General features: G+C 37.6%; 2 protein-coding genes across 3 annotated transcripts in view; one reads left to right on the forward strand and one right to left on the reverse strand.

Moving 5' to 3' along the window:
* Positions 1-464: 464 nt before the first annotated feature.
* On the reverse strand, positions 465-1,734 carry polr2l (RNA polymerase II, I and III subunit L). The gene is made up of 3 exons (XM_052154256.1): positions 1,681-1,734; positions 1,172-1,283; positions 465-1,018 (listed from the first exon to the last, which is right to left on the reverse strand). Exons 2-3 carry the CDS (start codon positions 1,264-1,266, stop codon positions 910-912), a joined length of 204 nt encoding a protein of 67 aa, XP_052010216.1. The 5' UTR covers positions 1,267-1,283; positions 1,681-1,734; the 3' UTR covers positions 465-909.
* Positions 1,735-13,466: 11,732 nt separating this feature from the next.
* dagla (diacylglycerol lipase, alpha) overlaps positions 13,467-26,325 on the forward strand; it is a 57,985-nt gene continuing 45,126 nt past the window's right edge. For both annotated transcript variants that reach the window (XM_052150513.1, XM_052150521.1), the window contains exon 1: positions 13,467-14,176. The gene's annotated coding sequence lies outside the window, so the exon portion shown is untranslated. The remainder of the gene's footprint in view (positions 14,177-26,325) is intronic.

The following is a 26,325-nucleotide window of genomic DNA, read 5'->3' on the forward strand; positions in this document are numbered from 1 at the left end:
ATAGAGCCATTTACACCAGACATCCTAAAAATATGAGCTGAAGCAGTTCTGTAAGGAAGAATAGCCTAAAATTCCAGGTCTAATCCGCAGCTACCGGAAACGCCTGGTTGAGGTTACTGCTGCTAAAGGACGATTGGCCACTTACTTTTTCCACAACACTGTGAATGTTTAATGGAATGTGTTCAATAAAGACATGCAAGATTATAATCGCTTGTGTGTGGTTAGCTTAAGCACATTGTGCTTTGTCTATACTTGTGAATTTGATGAAGACGAGATCACATTTTATAACCAATTAAAGCAGAAAACAAGCTAATTCCAAAGGGTTCACATACAAAAATTCTGAATTATGCTGAGAGCTTTTTTCCATAAACAGCAGTTCAGTGACCACAGCTGTCAAAAAACTGATAACCTTTAATACATATTAGATATTATTTAAGTATTGAAGTTTTTTCAAAACAGCTTCTTTGGTGTTGCATGGAAAAAATAACATCATATGGGTTTCAAAAATACATGTGAGTAAATAAGCTAATTCATGATCGATTCCTTTGATTTGTTTTTATGTACAAACATTTACATTATTAAAGATGTCAAGATAGTACAGTTGGGAAGACCATATTTCTTAAAAAACGTTGATTAAACACAGGACGCAAAAGAGGTATTCAAGTTATACATACTCTAAGCAATCATGAGATTATAAACGTAATGAAATCTACAACATATACATTTCAAACTTTATTTAACAAAAAGTAATCAAAAATCCAACATCACAAGCATGCTTCAGATGTAGTTTACAGAAAAGGCCATGTATGGCTCTGATGCCATGACTGTATCTCTTCCATTATGTTCACTGAGTCAATACAAATATAAGAATTTGAGCAGAGGTCCATCTTCTACTGCGCTGAAAGCTCATCACTTCTCCAGAGGTGCATAATTCAACAACTTCTCAATAAGATCCACATGGGCTAGAAGCATCCGGCGACAGCAGTATCTCTTCAAACCCAGAGCATCAAGAGCATCACTGCGGAAATTTCAATTATAAACCACACGTTTCATGCAAGACATGCAGAAAATCCTATTAATGTCATGTCTTTTAAAAAAATAATAACATTGCCATTATTTATTCATCCTGAATTTTACTTTAAATAAACACATGATGCCATCATAAACTCACCCTTCTGTATACTCTGCTTGAAGAAGTCCTAAATACGCCTCCCATTTGTTCCCAACAATTTTCCCACAAGTGAAGCAACGCACGGGGATGATCATGGTGAAGGAGAAGAATCCTGAATCAAAGTACGAGTTTATTACAAAAGGGCAGAAATTGAGAGGGAAGTGCCACCAATGTTAAGAAAAACATTTAAATTAATCCGTAGGTTGCTATAACTCCCGTCAACGCAGAAAGCTATTTAAAAAAACTGCGTTAAGATAACCACAATCTACAGTTTTACAGCAATTCATATACAATATATAAACATAATATACGTTTAATTGAAAACTGTCGAAATTGAAAGCTGTCAATAACAACACACTGAATACAATAACGCTAAATAAAACTAAATTAGTACAATTTAGATGTAGATAACTTCCTTAGCTAATAGCCCACAAATAAACACTTACATTCAGAATCGTTTAATTGTTTTTAAGATGCCAAATCAATTAAATATTAAAATAAACCTTTACCGAAACAGTAGCGCACTCTCCACGTTTCTCTTGCACAGCTCAAAACAAACGCATTTTAATGACGTCATTTCCTAGTTGCTTCTGTCCAGCGGGCGCGGGCGGAAATACGGTAATGTAAAACGTTCCGTGTCCACTGATCTTATCCGTGACCTACAATAGAAAGCAAGAAACGTGATAAAAATCGGTCAAACTCGAGTAATTCGTTTTAGACTAAATTACACTACCAGTCAAAGGCTTCATTATTACAAATTTTCACAGGCAGTTTGTGTAAAATAGCAAAATAGGACAAAAAACAATCCATACATAAATTAAATAATGATAGTGAAAAATTCAAATAATGCAAAAAGGTTTCTGTTGGGGTTAGGCCAGATAACCTTTAGCAAATATAGACCAGAGACACTTTAGATATTGGCCAGAGATCCTTTAGAATATATAGGCTTGAGAACCTTTAGAATATATAGGCTTAGAACCTTTAGAATATATAGGCTTGAGAACCTTTAGAATATATAGGCTTATAACCTTTAGAATATATAGGCTTAGAACCTTTAGAATATATAGGCTTAGAACCTTTAGAATATATAGGCTAGAGAGTCTTTAGCATAAATAGGCTAGAGATCGTTTAGCATAAATAGGCTAAAGATCATTTAGCATAGGATAGATAGGCTAGAGATCCTAAGCCATAGGACATTTGGAATAGATAGGCCAGAGATTCTTTAGCATAAATAGGCTAGAGATCGTTTAGCATAGGATAGATAGGCTAGAGATCATTTAGTATAGATAGGCGAGAGATCCTAAGCCATAGGACATTTAGAATAGATAGGCCAGAGATCCTTTAACATAGATTGGCCAGAGATCATTTAGTATATATAGGTGAGTCTACAGCACCCCTTTACTATGAGAAAATGCTAGTGAGGTGTTTTTTCTGTCTCAACCGCGGAGGTAAATTGGACCTGGCAGATCACATTCAGACAGCTGAGACACACTGCACTTTTTATAATACAAATGTTTAATTGTTATACGTGTAATTCTGCTTAAATTTTAGGTTTCAGCTGGTTAATAGTTTAGGTTAAAACGTGTGGTTCATATGAAATTTTGAACCGTGACAGCTCATTTTATTACACTGCAAGTTCAGCATTAACGAAAATTACAATTGTACTTTTTTAAAATAATTTGTCATTTAAGAGGCTTAAATGTGAATAAAATCGTTGTAAACGGAATATAAAATAAAACATACACTTTCACGAGTGTGTGTGTTAATATAGATGCACCCCTTCCCCGTCCAAAGTGGTGCGTTTCCCAAAAGCAGTGTTTCATATAGGTCATCCACTCTGAGAGCTTTGGAAGGCTCGAAGTTGTGTTGCACAAAGTTATTTTTATTGAAAATTCAGTTTGAAAAGATCTTTACAACAGACTGTTACAATTGTTCTGCCTTCCCAAGGCATTATTTATGACATTTGGACACAGGATTAGCTTCGTTTTTGCATAGAAATGGTAAGTTATTTATTATTTACAAGCAAATATCTTTGTTACAACATTTTCCAATGAGAAATTTCACATATTCGGCTGTATGTAAAACACAATAGGCATGTTAATGGTTTTCACTGATATTAAATGTATCTGTACTGCAACATATCTGCAGTACTTAGTGTCAGAAAAGCACTAAGTGTAAAATTCATTCATCTACATATTTCAAAATATTAGTCTTTCATACACTGGTGGCCAAACGTTAGGAATAATGTACAGTTTTTGCTGTTTCTGTAATAAATTGGTACTTTAATTCACCAAAATGGCATTCAACTAATCACAAAGTATAGTCAGGACATTAATGATGTAAAAAAAAAAACAGCACCAACGCTATTTAAAAAAAAAGTCATTTTTTATCAAATATTGTCAGACCCAATTTCCAGCAGCCATCACTCCAACATCTTATCATTGAGTAATCATGATAAACAGCTAATATGGAACTAGAAAATCACTTTCCATTATATCAAACACATTTGAAAGCTATTTGTTTGATAAATGAAGTAAAAAAAAAGCTTAACATTGTCTTTGTGTTTGTTTTTGATTTGCCACAGTATGCAATATACTGACATGTCTTAAGGTCAATATTAGGTCAAAAATGGCAAAAAATAAACGGCTTTCTCAAGAAACTCTACAGTCAATCATTGTTTTGAGGGATGAAGGCTAGACAATGCTTGAAATTGCCAAAAAACTAAAGATTTCAAACGAAGGTGTACACTACAGTCTTCAAAGACAAAGGACAACTGGCTCTAATAAGGACAGAAAGAGATGTGGAAGGCCAGATGTACAACTAAACAAGAGGATAAATACATCAGAGTCTCTAGTTTGAGATGAGACATGTCCTCATCTGACAGCTTCATTGAATTCTACCATGTACAACAGTAAAGAGAAGACTCAGAGGTGCAGGACTTATGGGAAGAATTGCAAAGAAAAAGTCACTTTTGAAACAGAAAATCAAAAAGAAAAGGTTTAGAGTGGGCAAGGAAAGACATTGGACAACAGAAAATTGGAAAAGAGTGTTATGGATCTTAACCCCATTGAGCTTTTGTGGGATCAGCTAGACTGTAAGGTGTGTGAGAAGTGCCCGACAAGATGGCCACATCTATGGCAAGTGCTACAGGAAGTGTGGGGTGAAATATCACCTGAGTATCTGGACAAACTGACAGCTAGAATGCCAAAGATCTGCACAGCTCTCGTTGCTGCACGTGAAGGATTTTTTGATGAGAACTCTTTAAAGTTAGTAATTGTAATTTTTCACATTATTAATGTCCTGACTATACATTGTAATCAGTTGATTGCCACTTTGGTGAATAAAAGTACCAATTTTTTTCCATGAGCAAAATCTGTACATTCTTCCAAACATTTGTCCACCAGCATATATGTAAAACATAATTTCAATGTAATTTTATAACATATGCCCAAATAAATGAACAATAATTGTAAAAAATATACATGTATGGCCATATATCGTATTTATGTTTGGTATAACATGTCTGTGTAAGTGGTTTTGTGTTTATAGTGAGGTTTTCACAGAAGTAGAATATAATAGAATATGGTTGCAGTGGTCTTTCAATTCATGTTTGCAGGGGGAAAGCATATACCAAGTTTGGAAATTACACAAAATGTTTATTAACATAAGTTATGTCAGTCAGATGAAACAATAGAAAATACAACAACCAAACTGTATTTAAAAATGAAAAAAGTAACCAAGCATTTTCTGAATTAAATGTTCTTGCCTTCTGCTCCTGCAGGATGCATTCTGCCTTGATGTGGGTTCAGTGGATCATCATCAGTAGCAGCAGCATCTACATCATCATCAGCACCAGCATGACCCCTCTTCTTCCTCAGGAAGTTGAACAAATTTCCATGATTCCAATGTTGTGACTGGATTTTTTGAGGAGTTTTGAGGAAAGTCAGTGTGGTGTTCAAAAGCTGTAACAGCAAAGGTGTTACTGCTTTCAAAGCCTTGCTGACCTAAGACTTGCTGAGCCACAGGCCATTACCAACCACCTCCATAAAACTTCACACAGCACAGTAATGCAGTGTAGCTAACTTCTAGCTGCTAGACTTAAAGGCATAGTTTCTTCTTGTGGCCCTCTGAAGGTGTGGTTTCACAACCTGTAGCAATTCAAGGATCTTGGTCCTTGGAACCCAGAATTTTCTTATGATGTCGTCATCAGATAGAGGGTCAAGTAAGGAGAAATGTCCTTATTTAGGCATTTATGTACATTACCTGACTTCTGAGTCAAAGCTGTAGGATTTTTGTAAAGCCGCCATTGTTGAGGATTTGATACACACATACAGAAGATACTGTATTTATTAGGAGAGTCATTAATGTACCTGCTACTGATGCACCTGAGGAATGGATAGAAACACTTTGGTGGCTAAACCTGAGTCTTTCATCAATGATTTGTGACAGTAATAGGGCACAGCTTCATTTGATTATCAGATCATTGTATTCATTTGTTAATGGGTTTTTGGTTTTAAAATGGGCTGCTTTCATTCTGTTTTTTTCCCCCCATAGTTTTCATTCTCTGTGGAAATATCCAATAGATTTGGCTATTTTTACAATGAAAACATGATGAAAAGCTGTTGAGCAAGTGAACGAGACATTGAAGGGAACGAGACTTTGCTGTAAGCACTATGAGGAAGACCTTCTAGACGACCTTGTTGAAACCCTCTCTGAAGTAGTAGTGCAGCCAGCTTTGGCAATGTCTTGTTCCCTTCATCTCAGGGATCAGAGGTTACATGTGTAACCAGAGACGTTCTCTATCGATTCAGTTCACTTGACATGGCCGTAAGCACTATGGGGAATGATATCCCATCACTAAACAGAGTTACAGCCCACAGGCTGATGACTTAGAAGTAATATTAAAGTTTATATGAATTGTCCCACGTGGTGGACGCCAGATTAAAATAAATGTAGTCTGGTATCTATATAAACTATATAGATATACAGCGTATGGTTTATTAACCCTCTCACAACATGGTTGGAAATGTAGGTTTTATCGCTTATGGGAGTACTTATGACTTTTAAAGGGACAGTTCAACAGCATATAATTAGGTGGCTGTGTTGATTATAGTCGGTAGCTCACCCATAATAAGGGCTTGGGCTTACCTGCTTGAATGTAAGACGCACTTTATACAGAGAGTACTTGTGAGGAGATGGAAGCCATGTCCAGGTTATAAAATCTCACAAACGTGTTTTGTGAGGACCATCCTGCTGCCAAACATGTGTCCTGTAAGGACACACATTTGTCCATGCCGATGAAGAGGCCATGCTTTTAGTTGAATGCACTTTGACACCAACAGGGCAATTCGTGCCCTGTGATTCACAAGCAAGGGTGATCGCATCAATGATCCAATGGGAGAGCCTTTGTTTGGAGACGGACATTCTTTTGTGCATTCTCCATAACAACTAAAGAGCTGATCCGACAGCCTCAATTGGTGGATGCACTCATCAAATGTATGCAATGCCCTCACCAGGCTTTGAATCTTCGCTGAAGCATCTCGATGATCAACAATGAGCGTCTGAAGCGAAGAACCTGTTCACGGAGAGCGTCTTCGATGCCGATGTGGAGAACTCTTCACTGGAACACAAAGGGGAGCGGAAAGCCTCTCAGTGCAAGCAGCACCGCGTCCGCATCTCTCTGAGAAGTTCCGTCCACTGTAAGTGTATATCAACCGCAAAGCAGAAAGGGTTCTAAGACAAAGATGAAGTTTGCAGTCTTGAAGGAAGAAAATTCTGAAGAAATGGTGACTGAGCGCCCGCTTATATAGACCAACTGCATGTCTGAAAGGGCGGGGCTCAGACACCATTGCTAATCAGAGCGATTGGAGTGATTGTATAAGGGTTTCAACAGGGTTGTCTAGAAGGACATCCCCATAGTGCTTACAGCAATGTCGAGTGAAATGAATCGATAAGGATCCAGCATATGGTGGACTGCAACCGCAGTGGTCTTCTTTCGGCTCCTTTTTGTGTCAGTTGGAATGTGATGAAAAAATCAGTTCTGGGTTCTTTGGCTTTGTCTGAAGTGTGAAAAACTACACAACAGCTTTTCACCATGTTTTTTGTTGTTAATATAGCCAAATCTATTGGATATTGCTCCCCATATTTCTCAAAGGAATGAATGAGTAACTATGGTAATGGGGCTTTGCTTTCCCCCATGCTAAACAATGCTCCCAGTGTATGACGCGTTACCGACTGTATCTGTGTCATATTTAGATAGCGGTGTGTGTGTGTGTGTGTGTGTCTGTATGTTAGAAATTCATCATGCTAGATTGTTACGATTCATATTATTGTACTGTAAGACCTTGATTATCCTTTACCAAAGTAGAATTATGTGATAATATATATTTATCTTTAGTTTTCTGCAGGCATTAAAGGAATATTCCAGGTTCATTACAAGTTAATCTTAATCGACAGGATTGTAACTCGTCCCTTCTTTACTTTAAAAAAAAAAAAAAGCAATAATCTGGGTTACAGTTAGGCACCTACAATTTAAGTGAATGGGAGCCAATCCATTAACATTAAAATACTCACTGTGTCAAAAGTATAGCCACAACACGTAAACACTACGCATGTGTGACTACGCACGTCCAGCCCCCAATCATGCTAATCAGTTGAGGGATAAGTGTAGCGGGACTTAGCGGTTAGAGAGAGAGAGAGAGCCACATACAGCTACCATGTGTTTGTTCATGTTTGTATTTTTGTTTAAATTAAATATTGTTTTTACTGTTCAGCTGGTTCCTGCCTCCTCCTTTCCTATTTAAACCTTGTTACATGATATTATCATGATTTTAGGATGATAAAATTGCTTACCTTTTCTGTGTCAAGTTAAATCTAATTGTTCAACTTCATTTCAATGACAACATGACAATGAAATTGTAGAAAGTAGAATTAAGAACGTGCTTTTATTAAAATTATAAGCTTCACATTTCTGCCTTTAAACTTTACAAAAATGGCCCCATTCACTTCCATTGCCTCACTGTAACCTCAATTTTTGCTATTTGCAAAGAAAAGGAGAGATTCATTTTTTTTATGGTAATCATCATTATGCTACAAATTATGTTGATTGAGCTTAAATTGTATTGAACCTGGAATATTGATTTAATGCCTGAAGAGTGCTAGAAATATATGATCACATAATTGTACTTTTGTAAAGGCTAAACAGGGTCTTACAGTACAATCATATACATTTGCAATATAATGTTTTAAATGTTCCCCTCTGGAGATCCAGCTAGCAAAGTATTTATTGGGCTCTAAAATACCAAAGAGAGCAATGAAACTATATTCAAGGTATGGAGAAAATGTGTCTGGAATCGCTTTGGCTCAATTCTCGAATGAGAATAATTTTTTCAAAACATTAAGTTCAGATCTCTGAACAATTAGTTTCTTGTTCACACCAGATTCGAATTTCTTATTCAAGCAAATTGCAGATGTTTTGGCACATGTGTGCAAAAGAGCTAGTACAATTGTCTACAAATTGCACAATAACTAAATGCACATGACTTGCTGATCAAAACTGATGAGCTGATTCTCAGTGAAATTGTCATACTCTTCACAACTTCTAAACATTCTTTCATCGTGTGAGCCTTCACATGCAAAATGACAATGTACTGCATACATATAAATGTGCATATCCTTTTTCTGTGTACTACAGTATTGACTTTTCCCAGTAAACTTTTACCTTCTGTTGAAATTGGTATCTAAAAATGCATTGAGCTAGACAAAATGGACATTCTTGTATAGTACATTAAGCAGTCAGTGTCAACAAAAAGTAGAACAAAAATGAAATTTGTATATAACAAAAATTTCGGGTTGACTGTCATGGTGAAAAACATCTAAACATTTTGACCAGTACGGCTCACACAATGACATAAAAACATCTATTTTGGTGACATTGGCCAATTTACTGACACAATAACTAGGTATTGAAGCATGAATTACATGTTTTGGGTGAGTTATTACATTTTGCAGATATGGAGGAGGCGAGAACCAGCTTGTCAATGTCAATATAAATAAAACACACCCCTCTCTCTCTCGTCACCTCTGCCACCTTTATCCCTCGCGCGCCACATCAGGCCGATTGGGGACCGGGTATGCGACATACCAGCCCGGCCCCGCCCCACCCCCCTCCACTCCACAGCAATAGAGCTGTCCCATAAAATGGTTGTGACAATTGCACTTACAGTTTAGAGAATGTTAAAACTGTTTAAAAATAATTAGCCAAAGTGATTAAGAAAAACTATAAGATATTTAAGACTTTGAATTCCAGTTTTACAAATTTCCTGTTAAAAGTCACTGTGCTTAATTCAGTATAAAGAAAGGAAATAATACTAAAAAAAATCTGTCACAGTGTAAAATAGACTATAAGCAAGCCCACACGTAATCTTCATTTGCAGAATTGGAATGCCCATCTTTTTTGGAAGGCCACAATCCCCATCCCTTGCATGCCTTTAAATATATTGGCTAATTTGATTGTGCTTTCAGCTACTATTAAGAAAGTTCTACACTGAGCTCCATTTAACAGACTTTACCATAGTTTAATTAATTCTGGAGAATTACACATCCCTCCAAAAAATGCTAAATAAGTCCAATTCCATCTGGGCTTAGCTAGAAGTCCACACTCAAATCGTAAAAATAACTGGAAGGAATAAAAACACTCTCAGTCTGGAAAAATATAGTTCATTGTCCTTTAATAAGGTCATCAAGTCACAAGGGAGCCATCTTATTATTATTTTACACAGAGAAAAGCAGTAAGGCAGCAGGCGAGGTTGTGTGCAAAATTAATACATTATGGCACGAGGAAAGGATGCACATTAAAGGTATAAGTAAACTACATTAAAACCAACAAATAAAATCAATAAGCATTCATCATCAACAAGATCATTATCATCATTGTCACGACTAAGTTTGCCAACATAACCATCTTCTTTTCTGATCATCTTTTAATTACAGAATCCTATTCGAATTATTGCATTATATACGCACATTATAGAAAATAATAGTTTCTGTAACAGTATATAATGTGAATTGTAAGTGTATATTGTTTGTGACTGCATGCATTTGGGGATATTTTTGTTGTGTAGCGCTCATCATAGTTTAACTGTGCAATTGAAGCTATTTGGCAGAGAGCCATCATAATATTATGTTGCATCTACTGTATGTTGCATCACACACTAAATCTATTTCCATTGGTCCTCTTTGTAATAATCATCCAAAAAAATCATCAACATCAGACAAGAAACTAAGAATTTTAAATGACAGATCTACAACAGTATGCTAAGAACAGGCAAGATCCATATGGTGATAATTTTTGAATGGATTATTTAGTTTGAGGTGATAGAATATCTTGTAGATCTTATAGAAGAATCTGTTTTCATTTACATAATTAGTATAAATAAAAAATTACAATAGAGATTTTCTGTACATTTATACACATTCTCTTAACAACACAAGGCTAACTGCAATAGCAGTTAGCACATGCACCCTTGCACTGTGTTTATTGTACATATTGATTTGAACTATTTTTTTGGAATTAATCAGTTTAATCAAGGTTTAAATAGCATCGAATATACTTTGAGATTTTATTTTATGGTTTATCTCCAGAAAAGTGCTGTATTTTAAAACTCAAATCGTCCATTCTGATATTCTTATCTTACAGTTGGCAGTTATGCAATTAAGGCTGCCTTTTCAAACCATATTGAAAAAATGAAAGACTGACCTATGCAATTGTATTTCTGTTTAAGGATCATTTTATTCATATCAACATAGTGGCAGGTTTTTTTTTAGCAGTGAACCATAAGGGATAGAGACTGATTAAAACGCGTTGTTGTAAGTATGCATAAATAAAACTGTATCATATTTCTCTCAACAAAGGTGCTAATATGGTTGTTATTTGGCCATGTTCTTGCCTAAATGCTTCTCTAGTTTGTGTTAACAGCTGACGGAAATGTCAGCACAAACACTGAAATTGAAGTAAAGTGTAAAATTAAGAAGCCTAGTGACACTTCACCCCCCTTATATAAACTCTGATAGTCTGTGAACTACTCAAGCCCGCCGTTTAATAAGAAGGTCAGTTTTTCTTGGCTAACAAGATTAGGCCCACCAATACAGCTCCAAGGGCAACTGCAGCTCCTCCAATCAGGAAAGGCTTCAAGCTTTCTAAGGTTTCACAGCAGCTTCCTGTGGACTCTGCTGCCCCCTGTTGATTGTTTGCTCCATCTTCCGCTGGCTTCTCAGGTTCAGGGGCTGCCGGTGGCGCTGGTTCAGCTGGGATGGGTTCTGCCTTTGGGGGCTTGGTTTCCTCCTTCTCTGCTTTTGGGGCAGACTTTGGTGCCCCTTTAGCTTTTGCTTCCATGTAGGAGTAGTATCAAGTGGTCAAGGAATCCAGAAGGTGTTGGGCTTTCTTTTGAAATACAATGGTAAAGAATTAAGAGAGATGTATGATATAATTGTCTTTAACAGAGGAATGTGACCATGACAAATGTAGGAAGATGTAGGAATAGTTCACCCTCCAAAAAATTATGTCATTATTTACAGCCACTCACTTTGATGTCAATTTTATTTATTTATGGTGTTTAGTGTTCATTTTGGAGCTTGACAGCTGTGGTCACTATAAACTGTTGTTGCATGGAAAAGAGCTACTTAAGCTCTATTTTTGTGTTCCATTCACAAAAAATAACAGCATAAAGTTTTGGAACGACATGATGGTGAGTTAACAATTTCAGAATTAAAATTTTTTATTGAAATATTCCTAATTTTTGTCACCAAAAATTGATGATACCATTAGAAACCTTTACAGTATTCCAAGAATTATTGACCTTGATATGGCAATGACATTAAGCCATGGCCTGTTGACTTTTCTTGGACAGAGACCCAAAGGGCATCCATTAGATGTTGCTTCCATAAAAGCATGTGTGTGTCTTTGTTAAAGCCCATTTCTTTGTGAGCAAGTGTGACATAAGTGACAAGTTAGAGCTGACTGATGCAGCCTTAAGCACCCATCACTCAAACACACACACACACACACACACACACACACACACACACACACACACACACACAAAATAAAGGACGTGTCTTCCAAGCCATTAGAAAGACATGCTCTGAATCCAGAACAATGATCAACATGCAGAAATGTTTCAGCATGCTTTTTTTCTCTGTGAAACTGTATGAATCATACGTAGGAGTGGCAAAAATGGAGGGGAGTGCAAATAAAATAATACAAAAGCCATAAATGAGGCCTGAAACTGAGCCATGGAGAAAATGTGTAACCCAAAATTGGGGTAATAGAGGATGTGATGGATGTGATTGCCGTAGGGATGCTGTTATGATGGGATTGCAGGCGCACAGGCCATAGCAGCGCATCACATCCACTCCCAGTATAGACAGATATATTTCTATTAAAAAAGATTGTGAGTGATGGATGCAACATACCTCCTAATGTTGCCCTGTAATTCTTTCTGGCCTCCTTGTTTTTTCAAAGAAGATTTGAGACACAGAGAATGAAAAACAAAGAGATGTGTGCTGCAGGAAGGCCTCAACCCGTCCTCAAGGAGAAACAGAATCCAAGGAAATGGAGTGATGGAGGACACAACAGCAGGAGGAGAGGCACTGGGATGTACCACTTCATATGCAAAAGCAGGGGAGCACATACAGCTGGGATGTGTGTGCAAATTGGCTCCAACTGGTATAATGAGTGTTTTATTTTTTCTGTTCTAGCTCAACATCATATGGATTGAGACCTTGAAAAAAATAGTTATTTATGCATTCCTTTATCAAATTAGAATGTTTATTTTGTGGGAGTGCTAGAGCAGGTTATATCTGACTGGGAATGTCATTCATGTTTGCTCAATTGCATAGGACAGCTGAGCTGCATTAGATACGTCAACTGACCATACATCTCTGTTTGGTATGGGCCTATTAATAAAACTGCATTAAAAATGATAATGTTAAGAATATCCTTCCATATTCAAAACCAAAATACTAAACTATCTATCTATCTATCTATCTATCTATCTATCTATCTATCTATCTATCTATCAACTGAATCGGCATGTAAGAAATCTGTCCGTCTGTCTGATTTTGTCGTATTTTTGTATAAAAAGTTAATGATTAAGTGATTTATTATATTCAAATGGCACTCCCTGTTTCCAGCCTTGAGAAATTCAGGAAATGACGTCGTTCCACGCCCAGCATACTGTCTCGAAGTCTCCTCTGTATTCACTAAGCCCGTCCCATCAGTGTGCCAGTGGTTTCTTAGCAGCGGAAAATTGTAGCGTCGTACGCCAATAACGCAGTGCCTCATACGGCACCCAATAGATGAGGTGAGATACGCCAGGAGCGCAGACAGGAAACGGGATCCTGGTTAAACGTGCGCATCTGGATGGAGAATCGCAACGACGTTGCTTGTATGAAAAAAAAAAGACTAGGGAAGGATGTATGGCAATCAAGTCCACAGGAACCTGCTGCCGCTACGGCCAGTGCGGGATCAGGACTAACCGCACGATTTTCCTACGCGAAGAAGGAATGTCACGCCCAGTCCTGGGAAATAAATGAGTTGTGTGTAACTGAACATTTATGAAGGTTTTAAGGGAATACTGAGTGGCTGCCAACGTGACGCGCGCTCGGAAAGGCGTGAAAAATATTGACGATCGATGTCAAATAAAAGATCCGTTTCTGGACCGCCGGACTTACTCGCAATAAACACGTCTACGCTCTTTCGTTCGGTCGTGTGTGTGTGTTTGTGTAAGTGAGGTTTGCATACACAAGGCTGACGGGACACTGCATTAACGCTGTCTATTGTGGATTTATGGGGACTGTCGCTGTTTTCAGACCTGTAGCTGCTTCGGAACCGTGATTTAGGTCGCTTCTGCGGTTCTGTGTCTATGTGTGTGTGTTTGCGGAGGATGGGAGAGATAAGAGAGTCCATGCCGAAGAAGGTCTCGGGAAGACACCGTCATACTACAGGTAAGAGTCTCTACAAGCGACCACTTACGAATTTTTGCCATGGTAACCAAAGTTTCCGCCTGAATACCATAGTAATTTCAATAACGACAAAGTACCTTTTTATTACCATGTTTTGGACAAGTAGAATGGTAGTACAATGGTATTCTTTGAAGAACCTTTGACTATCCTGTAATGCATGGTAAATTAATATGGTAATCGTACCATAGTGTGCTATAACAATTAAAACCCATATTTAAAGGGGAAGTTCACCCAAAAATGAAAATTATCTTATTGTTTACTCACCCACATGCCATCTCAGATGTGTATGCTTTCTTGTTTCTGCTGAACACAAACGAAGATTTTTTGTTGGTCCATACAATGCAAGTGAATGGTGGCCAGAACATTGAAGATTCAAAAAAGCTCATGAATGCAGCATAAAAGTAGTCCATAAGACTCCAGTGGTTTAATTCATATTTTTTCCAAGTGATATGATAAGAAACATCAATATTTAATCATTTTTACTATAAATATTCACTTCCACATTCCTTTTCTTCTTTTGTTTATGGTGATTTGCATTTATAGTAAATTTATAGTAAAAAAGGTCTTAAATATGGATCTTTTTCTCACCCACAGCTATCATATTACCTATGCATTAAACCAAAATACCTTTTATGACAGTGGTGGATAATACAATAATAGTTGAGCGTTTTATTGTAATAATAAATTACAATTACAAATAAAGTACTGTTATTGATATATTTATATAGTACTCCAAAATGCTATATGCATATGATGGTATGTCCATCATGGTATTGTCCAAAATCATGGTAATATCAAGGTTACTTTTAAGGGATGCACTGGATATGGTATTTTGGTGGAAATGGTTATGGTGATTTGACTAACAGTGCATTTATTAAGGCAGATGCCTTGCGTCATGCTGCCTACAGTATAATGTGGTGAGGCAGAGTATCGCTTAGGCTAGTTCATTTCATTGCTGGTGTAAATATCTGTTCATTTCCAGGCTATCATTATGACACTAATAGATGATATCTCATCTTCTTTAGATATTTGACCGCAGTATTACAGATACTTTTAGCCTAAAACACATAGCAATCACTCACATACAGTGTGAAGGAAATAATGCAATTCTGAACCAAAAGCTTTTAATTCTTAATGGAGAGGTTGTGGTTGTATCTTCAAGGCTGGATGTAGCCCATCAGTGATTTGCAGGGGCCAGCAAATGCATGCTCACTGCAAAAGGAAATAGCTTTTTATTGTGTGCTGTTTTTCCTATATGGAAAAAGAACATATTTTAGAATCGTATTAATGAGTTGACGATAGGTAATTTATCTGATTTTACACTTGAGCTGTGTTTGAACATATTATTGTGCACTAGTTGTACATAGACGGTACATATATACAGTGGGTACGGAAAGTATTCAGACCCCCTTAAATTTTTCACTCTTTGTTATATTGCAGCCATTTGCTAAAATCAATTAAGTTCATTGTTTTTCCTCATTATTGTACACACAGCACCCCATATTGACAGAAAAACACAGAATTATTGACATTTTTGCACATTTATTAAAAAAGAAAAACTGAAATATCACATGGTCCTAAGTATTCAGACCCTTTGTTCAGTATTTAGTAGAAGCACCCTTTTGATCTAATACAGCCATGAGTCTTTTTGGGAAAGATGCAACAAGTTTTTCACATCTGGATTTGGTATCCTCTGCCATTCCTCCTTGCAGATCCTCTCCAGTTCTGTCAGGTTGGATGGTAAATGTTGGTGGACAGACATTTTCAGGTCTCTCCAGAGATGCTCAATTGGGTTTAAGTCAGGGCTCTGGCTGGGCCATTCAAGAACAGTCACAGAGTTGTTGTGAAGCCACTCCTTCGTTATTTTAGCGGTGTGCTTAGGGTCATTGTCTTGTTGGAAGGTGAACCTTCGGCCCAGTCTGAGGTCCAGAGCACTCTGGAGAAGGTTTTCGTCAAGGATATCCCTGTACTTGGCCACATTCATCTTTCCCTCGATTGCAACCAGTCGTCCTGTCCCTGCAGCTGAAAAACACCCCCACAGCATGATGCTGCCACCACCATGCTTCACTGTTGAGCCTGTATTGGACAGGTGATGAGCAGTGCCTGGTTTTCTCCACACATACCGCTTAGAATTAAGGCCAAAAAGTTCTATCTTGGTCTCATCAGACCAGAGAATCTTATTTATCACCATCTTGGAGTCCTTCAGGTGTTTTTTAGCAAACTCCATGCAGGCTTTCATGTGGCTTGCACTGAGGAGAGGCTTCCGTCGGGCCACTCTGCCATAAAGCCCCGACTGGTGGATGGCTGCAGTGATGGTTGACTTACTACAACTTTCTCCCATCTCCCGACTGCATCTCTGGAGCTCAGCCACAGTGATCTTTGGGTTCTTCTTTACCTCTCTCACCAAGGCTCTTCTCCCCCGATAGCTCAGTTTGGCCGGACGGCCAGCTCTAGGAAGGGTTCTGGTCGTTTCAAACATCTTCCATTTAAGGATTATGGAGGCCACTGTGCTCTTATGAACCTTAAGGGCAGCAGAATTTTTTTGTAACCTTGGCCAATTCTGTCTCTGAGCTATTCAGGCAGTTCCTTTGACCTCATGATTCTCATTTGCTCTGACATGCACTGTGAGCTGTAAGTTCTTATATAGACAGGTGTGTGGCTTTCCTAATCAAGTCCAATCAGTATAATCAAACACAGCTGGACTCAATTGAAGGTGTAGAACCATCTCAAGGATGATCAGAAGAAATGGACAGCACCTGAGTTAAATATATGAGTGTCACAGCAAAGGGTCTGAATACTTAGGACCATGTGATATTTCAGTTTTTCTTTTTAATAAATGTGCAAAAATGTCAACAATTCTGTGTTTTTCTGTCAATATGGGGTGCTGTGTGTACAATATTGAGGAAAAACAATGAACTTAAATGATTTTAGCAAATGGCTGCAATATAACAAAGAGTGAAAAATTTAAGGGGGTCTGAATACTTTCCGTACCCACTGTATATATATATAAAATACAATTTAACTATAGCAAATAAGGTATATATAGGTACATACAATTGCTGATAAACTGTAAAAATTCCATGTATTCCATCCACATAACTTCTTGAAATTGCATATATTAAATTGCATGCATATGTTTTGGTATATGTTTATTATTTACATGCCTAATTTGTACTACTTACAAGTATTTACAGTGATATGTAGTACAAGAGCTAAAATGGTACTGTCTCTTTAAGACTACTGGCAGCAGTTCAGCCAGTGAGCGCATATTAAAGAGCTAGAACGTGAACTTTCTTTATCGCATCCCTGCTATGTTTGATTATAATTAAATTATTCTATTTTTGTTGTTTTTGATCAACAAACTGTAAAGAAAAGAAAAGAGTATTAAAGGAGGTTATATAAGGGAGACATTATTCAATGACAAATAGGTTGTGTGGATCTCATCATTGGTCAAGCCAAACTTTTACTCTCAACACACAGTGAAAGATATCAGAGCTAAACTTTGCATTGAGTAAAAAGATGATATCAGGGTTGTTCAAATGAAGATTGCGAAAAATCTATATTTTTACCCATCCCTAAATTTATTATTGTAATTTTATGCCATACATGTTACTTTGTTAGGTTCAATGTAGCCAAATCCAATTCTTTTCACATACCCTGGAACCTGCTTACATACCCCCCAGTTGGGAATATATGACCTAGGCCAGGGGTTTTTAAAGTCTTGGACAGTAAGCCCTCCCTCTGAGAAAATGTACAAGACTGAAGGCCAAATGATGAGTTGATTAACTAAACTCCGGTATTATTTCTCCCTTGATATAACACGTCTGCAGAAGCAAAATATGAATGAACAGAGGCAGAGCTGTGTGGCTTTATAATAGATTTGTGAATGTCATAGAGCAGCATAAGTTTATTTGAAAGCACGCGTCCAGTTTTGAGTAAGAGTTGCCCGTGTGTGAGCGGAGAGGATCGTGCTGGCGCAACCGGTACATAGATGCACTCTTCCATAATATGCATGTTGTCGACGTTAACAGAATTATAACGCCATAGAGCTATGGTCTATTAAGCTGGACTATGGTCCATTATGCCAAAATTATTGTATTTTTTTTATTTTACTTCTTGTTTATCATCTATCTTTCGTGCCTTCCCTGACATGCTCTGGTGCCCTCCTGGGCAGGCTCGCCTACCAGTTTGAAAACCGTGGACCTAGGTCACGCACACAAGCTAATAGATAGAGTTTACCAATAGCCAAATAGCTATTTAGGCATTGTTTAAACAAGCTTGCATTCATGCCTGGCTGCATTCTGTTATGGAACATACACTTTTTTTTTTTTTTTTTTTTTATCAATCCTGATGGATGAAATCAGGCTTCGCCCTATATTTGTTTTCCCCTCTTTGAATATCCTGTTTCACGTGGAAGTATGTCACATTAAAGAAGTCAAATGGGTCGCCAGTGCCATTTCAAGTTGACTTTTAAGGCTGCACCTAAACCCGAGGCCCCCATTAACCTGCAAGTCTGCTTCTCCAAAATTGTTCAAGCATTGGTTTTTAAACAGATAATCTCCAGAATTGAACAGCCATCCCCCAGCATTATTCACATATAAGAAAAACCAAGCTATTTTCCAGCCAGATGCTGAACATTCTGTGTGGTTTGCGGTTTGGGGTCTTGCAACAGACAAAAGACCCCACGTGGCCTGGCTTACCTGATGTAATCTCTAATATTGGGTCACACACACTGAACAAACTTGCGACCTTCATTGCACTAGTCCAGTCAAGGCTCTCACTGCATCAACAATCATCCGATCAAAGGATGCCCTTAAGTTGTATAATGCAGTTCATATAGAGTAATTGTTATTTTGGCTTTCGTCTTTTCAGCCCAAATCTTTCCTCACAACAATGCAATGGCTAGATTTGAGGAATGATTACAGGAATGAAATCGCAGAACATATCCCTTGGTAATTTGTGTACAGTGATTGCGGAAATAATGATGACGGCAATCAGTGCGTGCCATGTACAGTGATTGCGAAAGCATTTGAATCCTGTGCACAATTGTTTAACTTTGAAAATGTAGTGTCTTGCTAGCCAGAGATCAAAAGAGATGAGACCTCAGAAGCATAGCACAGGCGATTTTTGGGGCATGAACATTTACCGCATGATTTAACTTGTCCGGAATTAGGAACATTGTGTTTGAATTTAGGTGAAGAACAATTAAGGAAAGAGTAGCATTTGTTCAACATTAATTCTGAGAAAAGTGATCACTGGTTTAGCATTGGAATACTTCTGGAACATTCTGTATAATTGGGTCAAATCTAAAAATGAAATGGTTCATTCAGATTTATACTTTTTCTTTTCTTTTTAAGTGGGATATACATTTATGCTTGGTCATTTTAACTTAAGCAGATGAAAGAAGGAAGAAATATGGGTTTGCATTTATTGTCATTGAACCTCATTAATGAATCATGAGCAGAATACCTTTTTGTGTAAATAATTAATAAAACAATCATTACGTAAATTGTCTGTTTTAATGTGAATTTGCATAAGAGTGGTTTTATGCATGATTTGTACAGAAATTAGTTTGTTAAACAATTCCAAATGTAATTGGTGCATTTAATTGAATGCAACACTTTACATAATGTTATTTACTAAAATACACAGTAATTCTGCTTGTGTATCAATGATTGAGGTCCATTGTTTGATCTTGAGTTTTAACCATTCATAACCTTTTTCAAATGTATAATTTTATTGCCACTTTGCAGTTAAACAGGTTTGTTTCATCCTTGAGCTTCAAATGAAACATTGATATCACAGAATGTGGTATGTGTAGATGATTCCCAGTGTCTGCTTTAGAGATGCAAGCTAATTGTTTCCCCAAAACACAGCTCTCTACAAGAACAAGAGGGGTATTATGCCCTCAACATTCTGGCATCTGTCACAAAAAGTAAAATACATCAAGAGCTTGTATGTAGCTTTGTGAAAAATAGCACCTGTTTTGTTTAAAATTTCATTAGCTTTTGTAATACATTATTGACCAATACTTAGGCCTATATCTTCAGGGCACTCATCATAAAGCTCAGCTAACTTTATTCGTAGATCTTCCTATAATGTTTCTTTTGTTACAGATGTTGGAAAGTTTGCCTTTTAAAATGTGTGGAACTATACAAGAATCACTCTAATACAGGTGTGCTAAACTGCTTTCTCATTAATGCATTAAATCTGCAAAGATTGTCAGTTAACAATAATCATGAATAAAATAGTTGTGTGTTCAAAATACCTAGATGGAGCGCAACAGAATTAAACAGAATGCAGGGGTCTTGACGTGTCACCTTGCTAATTAAAGAACCACTGCTAAAAATATCACAATTAAAATGTAATTTTTTTTTTAGATAAACCAGTTAACCAAACCATTTGACTAGTTGTTTGTTGGACGATTTGTCGACCATTGCAACCCAATCCTAGACGTGACATGCCATTTGGAGAGTTTTGTTCTGATCAAAGTTTATTAAACTGTTGAATATAAGATTATTGAGACTGGACAGAAAAAAAAACGCTTTGACATTATGGTGTGGTTCATGATTAGTATAAATTTGAATCGAGGATGTTCAGACATAACAGTTGCCAAGTTTCATTTAACAGCTCGCTTTATAATAATTCATGTTCTTGTTAACATGTTGTATAAACCAAATGTTTCAGTACACAGCCTGAGCTTGTCCAGGCGTGTGTGTGTGAGTGTGTGTGTGTGTGCGCTGTGGGAGATAATCATCACCAAAACAAAATTATAATGGCTGGGAATGTTTATTACCATCGGAGATAGCTCTTCCATCACATATCTGCCTTTCCTGTCAGTGTCTTGAGTTGTAGAGTGATTCATGTATGAATCAGTCCATTGATTGACAGTTTCTTTGGTACTATCATCATGCATGTGTCATACAATGTATGTTAATTTTCGATAAAGCTTCTAATAATAGTTGTGATTTTTTTTTTTGCATTCGGTAGAATAAGGGGCCGTTCACACAGGATCCATTCTTGCGTTCCCTCTACACAATTCGTTTTAACGGTTGTCACATGTACAAACATGCGTTAGACAGATGTTTTAATAGAGATTGACCAATAGTAGACATTGCCGATAACTAAGGTGGTGGAATAGGTCGATATATATATATATATATATCGATTAATCATTATCAACCTTTTCCACCATATATATACACTCACCTAAAGGATTATTAGGAACACCTGTTCAATTTCTCATTAATGCAATTATCTAATCAACCAATCACATGGCAGTTGCTTCAATGCATTTAGGGGTGTGGTCCTGGTCAAGACAATCTCCTGAACTCCAAACTGAATGTCAGAATGGGAAAGAAAGGTGATTTAAGCAATTTTGAGCGTGCCATGGTTGTTGGTGCCAGACGGGCCGGTCTGAGTATTTCACAATCTGCTCAGTTACTGGGATTTTCACGCACAACCATTTCTAGGGTTTACAAAGAATGGTGTGAAAAGGGAAAAACATCCAGTATGCGGCAGTCCTGTGGGCTGAAAATGCCTTGTTGATGCTAGAGGTCAGAGGAGAATGGGCCGACTGATTCAAGCTGATAGAAGAGCAACTTTGCCTGAAATAACCACTCGTTACAACCGAGGTATGCAGCAAAGCATTTGTGAAGCCACAACACGCACAACCTTGAGGCGGATGGGCTACAACAGCAGAAGACCCCACCGGGTACCACTCATCTCCACTACAAATAGGAAAAAGAGGCTACAATTTGCAAGAGCTCACCAAAATTGGACAGTTGAAGACTGGAAAAATGTTGCCTGGTCTGATGAGTCTTGATTTCTGTTGAGACATTCGGATGGTAGAGTCAGATTTTGGCGTAAACAGAATGAGAACATGGATCCATCATGCCTTGTTACCACTGTGCAGGCTGGTGGTGGTGGTGTAATGGTGTGGGGGATGTTTTCTTGGCACACTTTAGGCCCCTTAGTGCCAATTGGGCATCGTTTAAATGCCACAGCCTACCTGAGCATTGTTTCTGACTATGTCCATCCCTTTATGGCCACCATGTACCCATCCTCTGATGGCTACTTCCAGCAGGATAATGCACCATGTCACAAAGCTCGAATCATTTCAAATTGGTTTCTTGAACATGACAATGAGTTCACTGTACTAAAATGGCCCCCACAGTCACCAGATCTCCACCCAATAGAGCATCTTTGGGATGTGGTGGAACGGGAGCTTCGTGCCCTGGATGTGCATCCCACAAATCGCCATCAACTGCAAGATGCTATCCTATCAATATGGGCCAACATTTCTAAAGAATGCTTTCAGCACCTTGTTGAATCAATGCCACGTAGAATTAAGGCAGTTCTGAAGGCTAAAGGGGGTCAAACACAGTATTAGTATGGTGTTCCTAATAATCCTTTAGGTGAGTGTGTGTGTGTGTGTGTGTGTATATATATGTATATATATATATATATATATATATATATATATATATATATATATATATATACATACAGTGAGGAAAATAAGTATTTGAACACCCTGCTATTTTGCAAGTTCTCCCACTTGGAAATCATGGAGGGGTCTGAAATTGTCATCGTAGGTGCATGTCCACTGTTTGAGACATAATCTAAAAAAAAAAATCCAGAAATCACAATATATGATTTTTTTAACTATTTATTTGTATGATACAGCTGCAAATAAGTATTTGAACACCTGTCTATCAGCTAGAATTCTGACCCTCAAAGACCTGTTAGTCTGCCTTTAAAATGTCCACCTCCACTCCATTTATTATCCTAAATTAGATGCACCTGTTTGAGGTCGTTAGCTGCATAAAGACACCTGTCCACCCCATACAATCAGTAAGAATCTAACTACTAACATGGCCAAGACCAAAGAGCTGTCCAAAGACACTAGAGACAAAATTGTACACCTCCACAAGGCTGGAAAGGGCTACGGGGAAATTGCCAAGCAGCTTGGTGAAAAAAGGTCCACTGTTGCAGCAATCATTAGAAAATGGAAGAAGCTAAACATGACTGTCAATCTCCCTCGGACTGGGGCTCCATGCAAGATCTCACCTCGTGGAGTCTCAATGATCCTAAGAAAGGTGAGAAATCAGCCCAGAACTACACGGGAGGAGCTGGTCAATGACCTGAAAAGAGCTGGGACCACCGTTTCCAAGGTTACTGTTGGTAATACACTAAGACGTCATGGTTTGAAATCATGCATGGCACGGAAGGTTCCCCTGCTTAAACCAGCACATGTCAAGGCCCGTCTTAAGTTTGCCAATGACCATTTGGATGATCCAGAGGAGTCATGGGAGAAAGTCATGTGGTCAGATGAGACCAAAATAGAACTTTTTGGTCATAATTCCACTAACCGTGTTTGGAGGAAGAAGAATGATGAGTACCATCCCAAGAACACCATCCCTACTGTGAAGCATGGTGGTGGTAGCATCATGCTTTGGGGGTGTTTTCCTGCACATGGGACAGGGCGACTGCACTGTATTAAGGAGAGGATGACCGGGGCCATGTATTGCGAGATTTTGGGGAACAACCTCCTTCCCTCAGTTAGAGCGTTGAAGATGGGTCGAGGCTGGGTCTTCCAACATGACAATGACCCAAAGCACACAGCCAGGATAACCAAGGAGTGGCTCTATAAGAAGCATATCAAGGTTCTGGCGTGGCCTAGCCAGTCTCCAGACCTAAACCCAATAGAGAATCTTTGAAGGGAGCTCAAACTCCGTGTTTCTCAGCGACAGCCCAGAAACCTGACTGATCTAGAGAAGATCTGTGTGGAGGAGTGGGCCAAAATCCCTCCTGCAGTGTGTGCAAACCTGGTGAAAAACTACAGGAAACGTTTGACCTCTGTAATTGCAAACAAAGGCTACTGTACCAAATATTAACATTGATCTTTTCAGGTGTTCAAATACTTATTTGCAGCTGTATCATACAAATAAATAGTTAAAAAATCATACATTGTGATTTCTGGATTTTTTTTTTTAGATTATGTCTCTCACAGTGGACATGCACCTACAATGACAATTTCAGACCCCTCCATGATTTCTAAGTGGGAGAACTTGCAAAATAGCAGGGTGTTGAAATACTTATTTTCCTCACTGTATATATATATATATATATATATTAGAATGTAAAAAAAAAAATGCTTGCTGAACCAGAAGCAGTTTATTGTTCAACCAAAATCCCAATAATTACCAGTAATAAAATTTGGTGTGGGATTTATAACTATAAACGATCCCAAAACACACAAGCAAATCTAGCCTATATATTTACCAGATGATGGGTTTTGTAAAAATATTACATCAGATGATGTTTAATGAGGTTCATTAGTGTCTACAAGATATGAAGTGTAATACACGATGTGCTGACGGGGGACGTTTACATATACTCAAATTTTTCTTTGCATGCCCACAGTTCAGTTAAGAACACTGATTAACTAATCAAAATAACAAAATATGTATCGGAGTGAGGATAAAAATATGGATGAATATTGTCAATGATGAAAGATTTAGATTCAGCAAATTCCAACGCTTTTGTTAATCACAAATTAAAAAACGATTGGCAGTTAACGGTATAGATTGTTGTCGATAATTAATTGGTAATACCAATATAGCGTTTACTTCTAGTTGTCAACCATTGTGTTTTTCTTTTCTTTTTTTCAGTGTTTCATACCATAAGGGCCATATATTTCAGACATTATACTTTATATTTACTTTATATTTATGATAGAGCTGTCAAAATTAATGTGCTCACACATTCCATTAATTTAAAATTAACATTATTTAACACTTTACATTTTCTTGTCCGCGATTTAACCCATTTACCAATTTTTACATTGAGATTTTGACATTTTATTAAGCTCTGTGTAAATTCTAAACACTGGTTGGAAAAGGGCGGAACCTTTGCGACGTGTCCAGCCAGGACATTTCACTGATGTACACATCAGAAACGCACAACAGCGATTCCGAGCCAATGATCAAGTGATGGATAAAGGACTTCTAACAAAACAAACCCAGATGGGACTTGTTGCAAAAATAAAGTACTTTACATCCTTTGCAAGGAATGTTCAGAATTTTACCAAAGAAGCACGTCAAATCTTAACAATCACCTACTAGCAAAACGCAATATATATATATATACCACTGTGCAGCTTGTTGGACTTCTCCCATGGAGGGTCTGTCAATGCTTCACTCCAAGTTCATCTAATTTCAACTTTGTACCCATTGCCGCTGAGCTTTTGAAGCATCAGCTAATGATAACCGGACAATTCGGATGAAAAATCATTATGTGGGCAGTGCCAGCGTTATATACTACTGTTACAATTTATATTATACATAGAGGTAATAGAAGCAGTGAGAGTAGTATGGGAAGTATTCAAAGCGGCACGTGATGCCCTGATGTGAATTCCATATCCAAAGTGTATAGCCACAGCCTACGTGCGATTTATATTTTGGAGGTTAAATCTTTTTAACCTCCATAATATAAAATGTTCATTTCAATGAATATGCAAGCTATTGGGACTAGTTCTTTCAATTAGTCAACCACCCAGTTAGACTTTGGGAACATTTAATGTTACTTGTAGTGGTGCTATTTTAGTGCATTTCTATCATTATACTGTGGAGGCTTTGCTTGGAAAATGTTAATAAAGCATTGTTGTTGCAATTTGTTTTGCTTTCTTTCCTAAAAAGGAAATAAAGGCATTTTGACAGGAAAAGACATATACATATAGAGTCAACTTTCAGCACTTTCAAAATCTGTGAATTAATCTCGATTAACTATGAAAAATTATGCTTGTAATCGACTGACTGCAGTAAATTATATATGAATGGAACGTTGTACTGTTTAGTAAACATAAACCTATCCCAGATGGTACTGGAAATGTGCAAAACTTTATCAGATGAGTTTCTTAAGGGGCCTTTACATAAGATTTGTTCAAAAACAGAATGCAATGGCTTAGAGCATAATGCAGGGACCATGAAACACGTTTTTAATGTATAACTATTTAGTACTTGACACTGCATCTTAAAAATACAATGCTCATGGTGCGAGGTGCTTAAAAAACAGCATATGTTACAACGATTCCAAATAGGTCCATTTGAATGTGAATGGCTGTAGTG

This window comes from Xyrauchen texanus, chromosome 2 (assembly GCF_025860055.1).
Source record: "Xyrauchen texanus isolate HMW12.3.18 chromosome 2, RBS_HiC_50CHRs, whole genome shotgun sequence".
NCBI classification, from domain to species: Eukaryota; Metazoa; Chordata; class Actinopteri; order Cypriniformes; family Catostomidae; genus Xyrauchen; species Xyrauchen texanus.

Bases quoted from the DNA above. Each gene is read 5' to 3' on its own strand.
- polr2l (XM_052154256.1), bottom strand. From the start codon at position 1,266: ATGATCATCCCCGTGCGTTGCTTCACTTGTGGGAAAATTGTTGGGAAC. The intron at 1,019-1,171 runs GTGAGTTTATGA...AAATTTCCGCAG, and splicing joins CAAGCAGAGTATACAGAAGG to TGATGCTCTTGATGCTCTGG.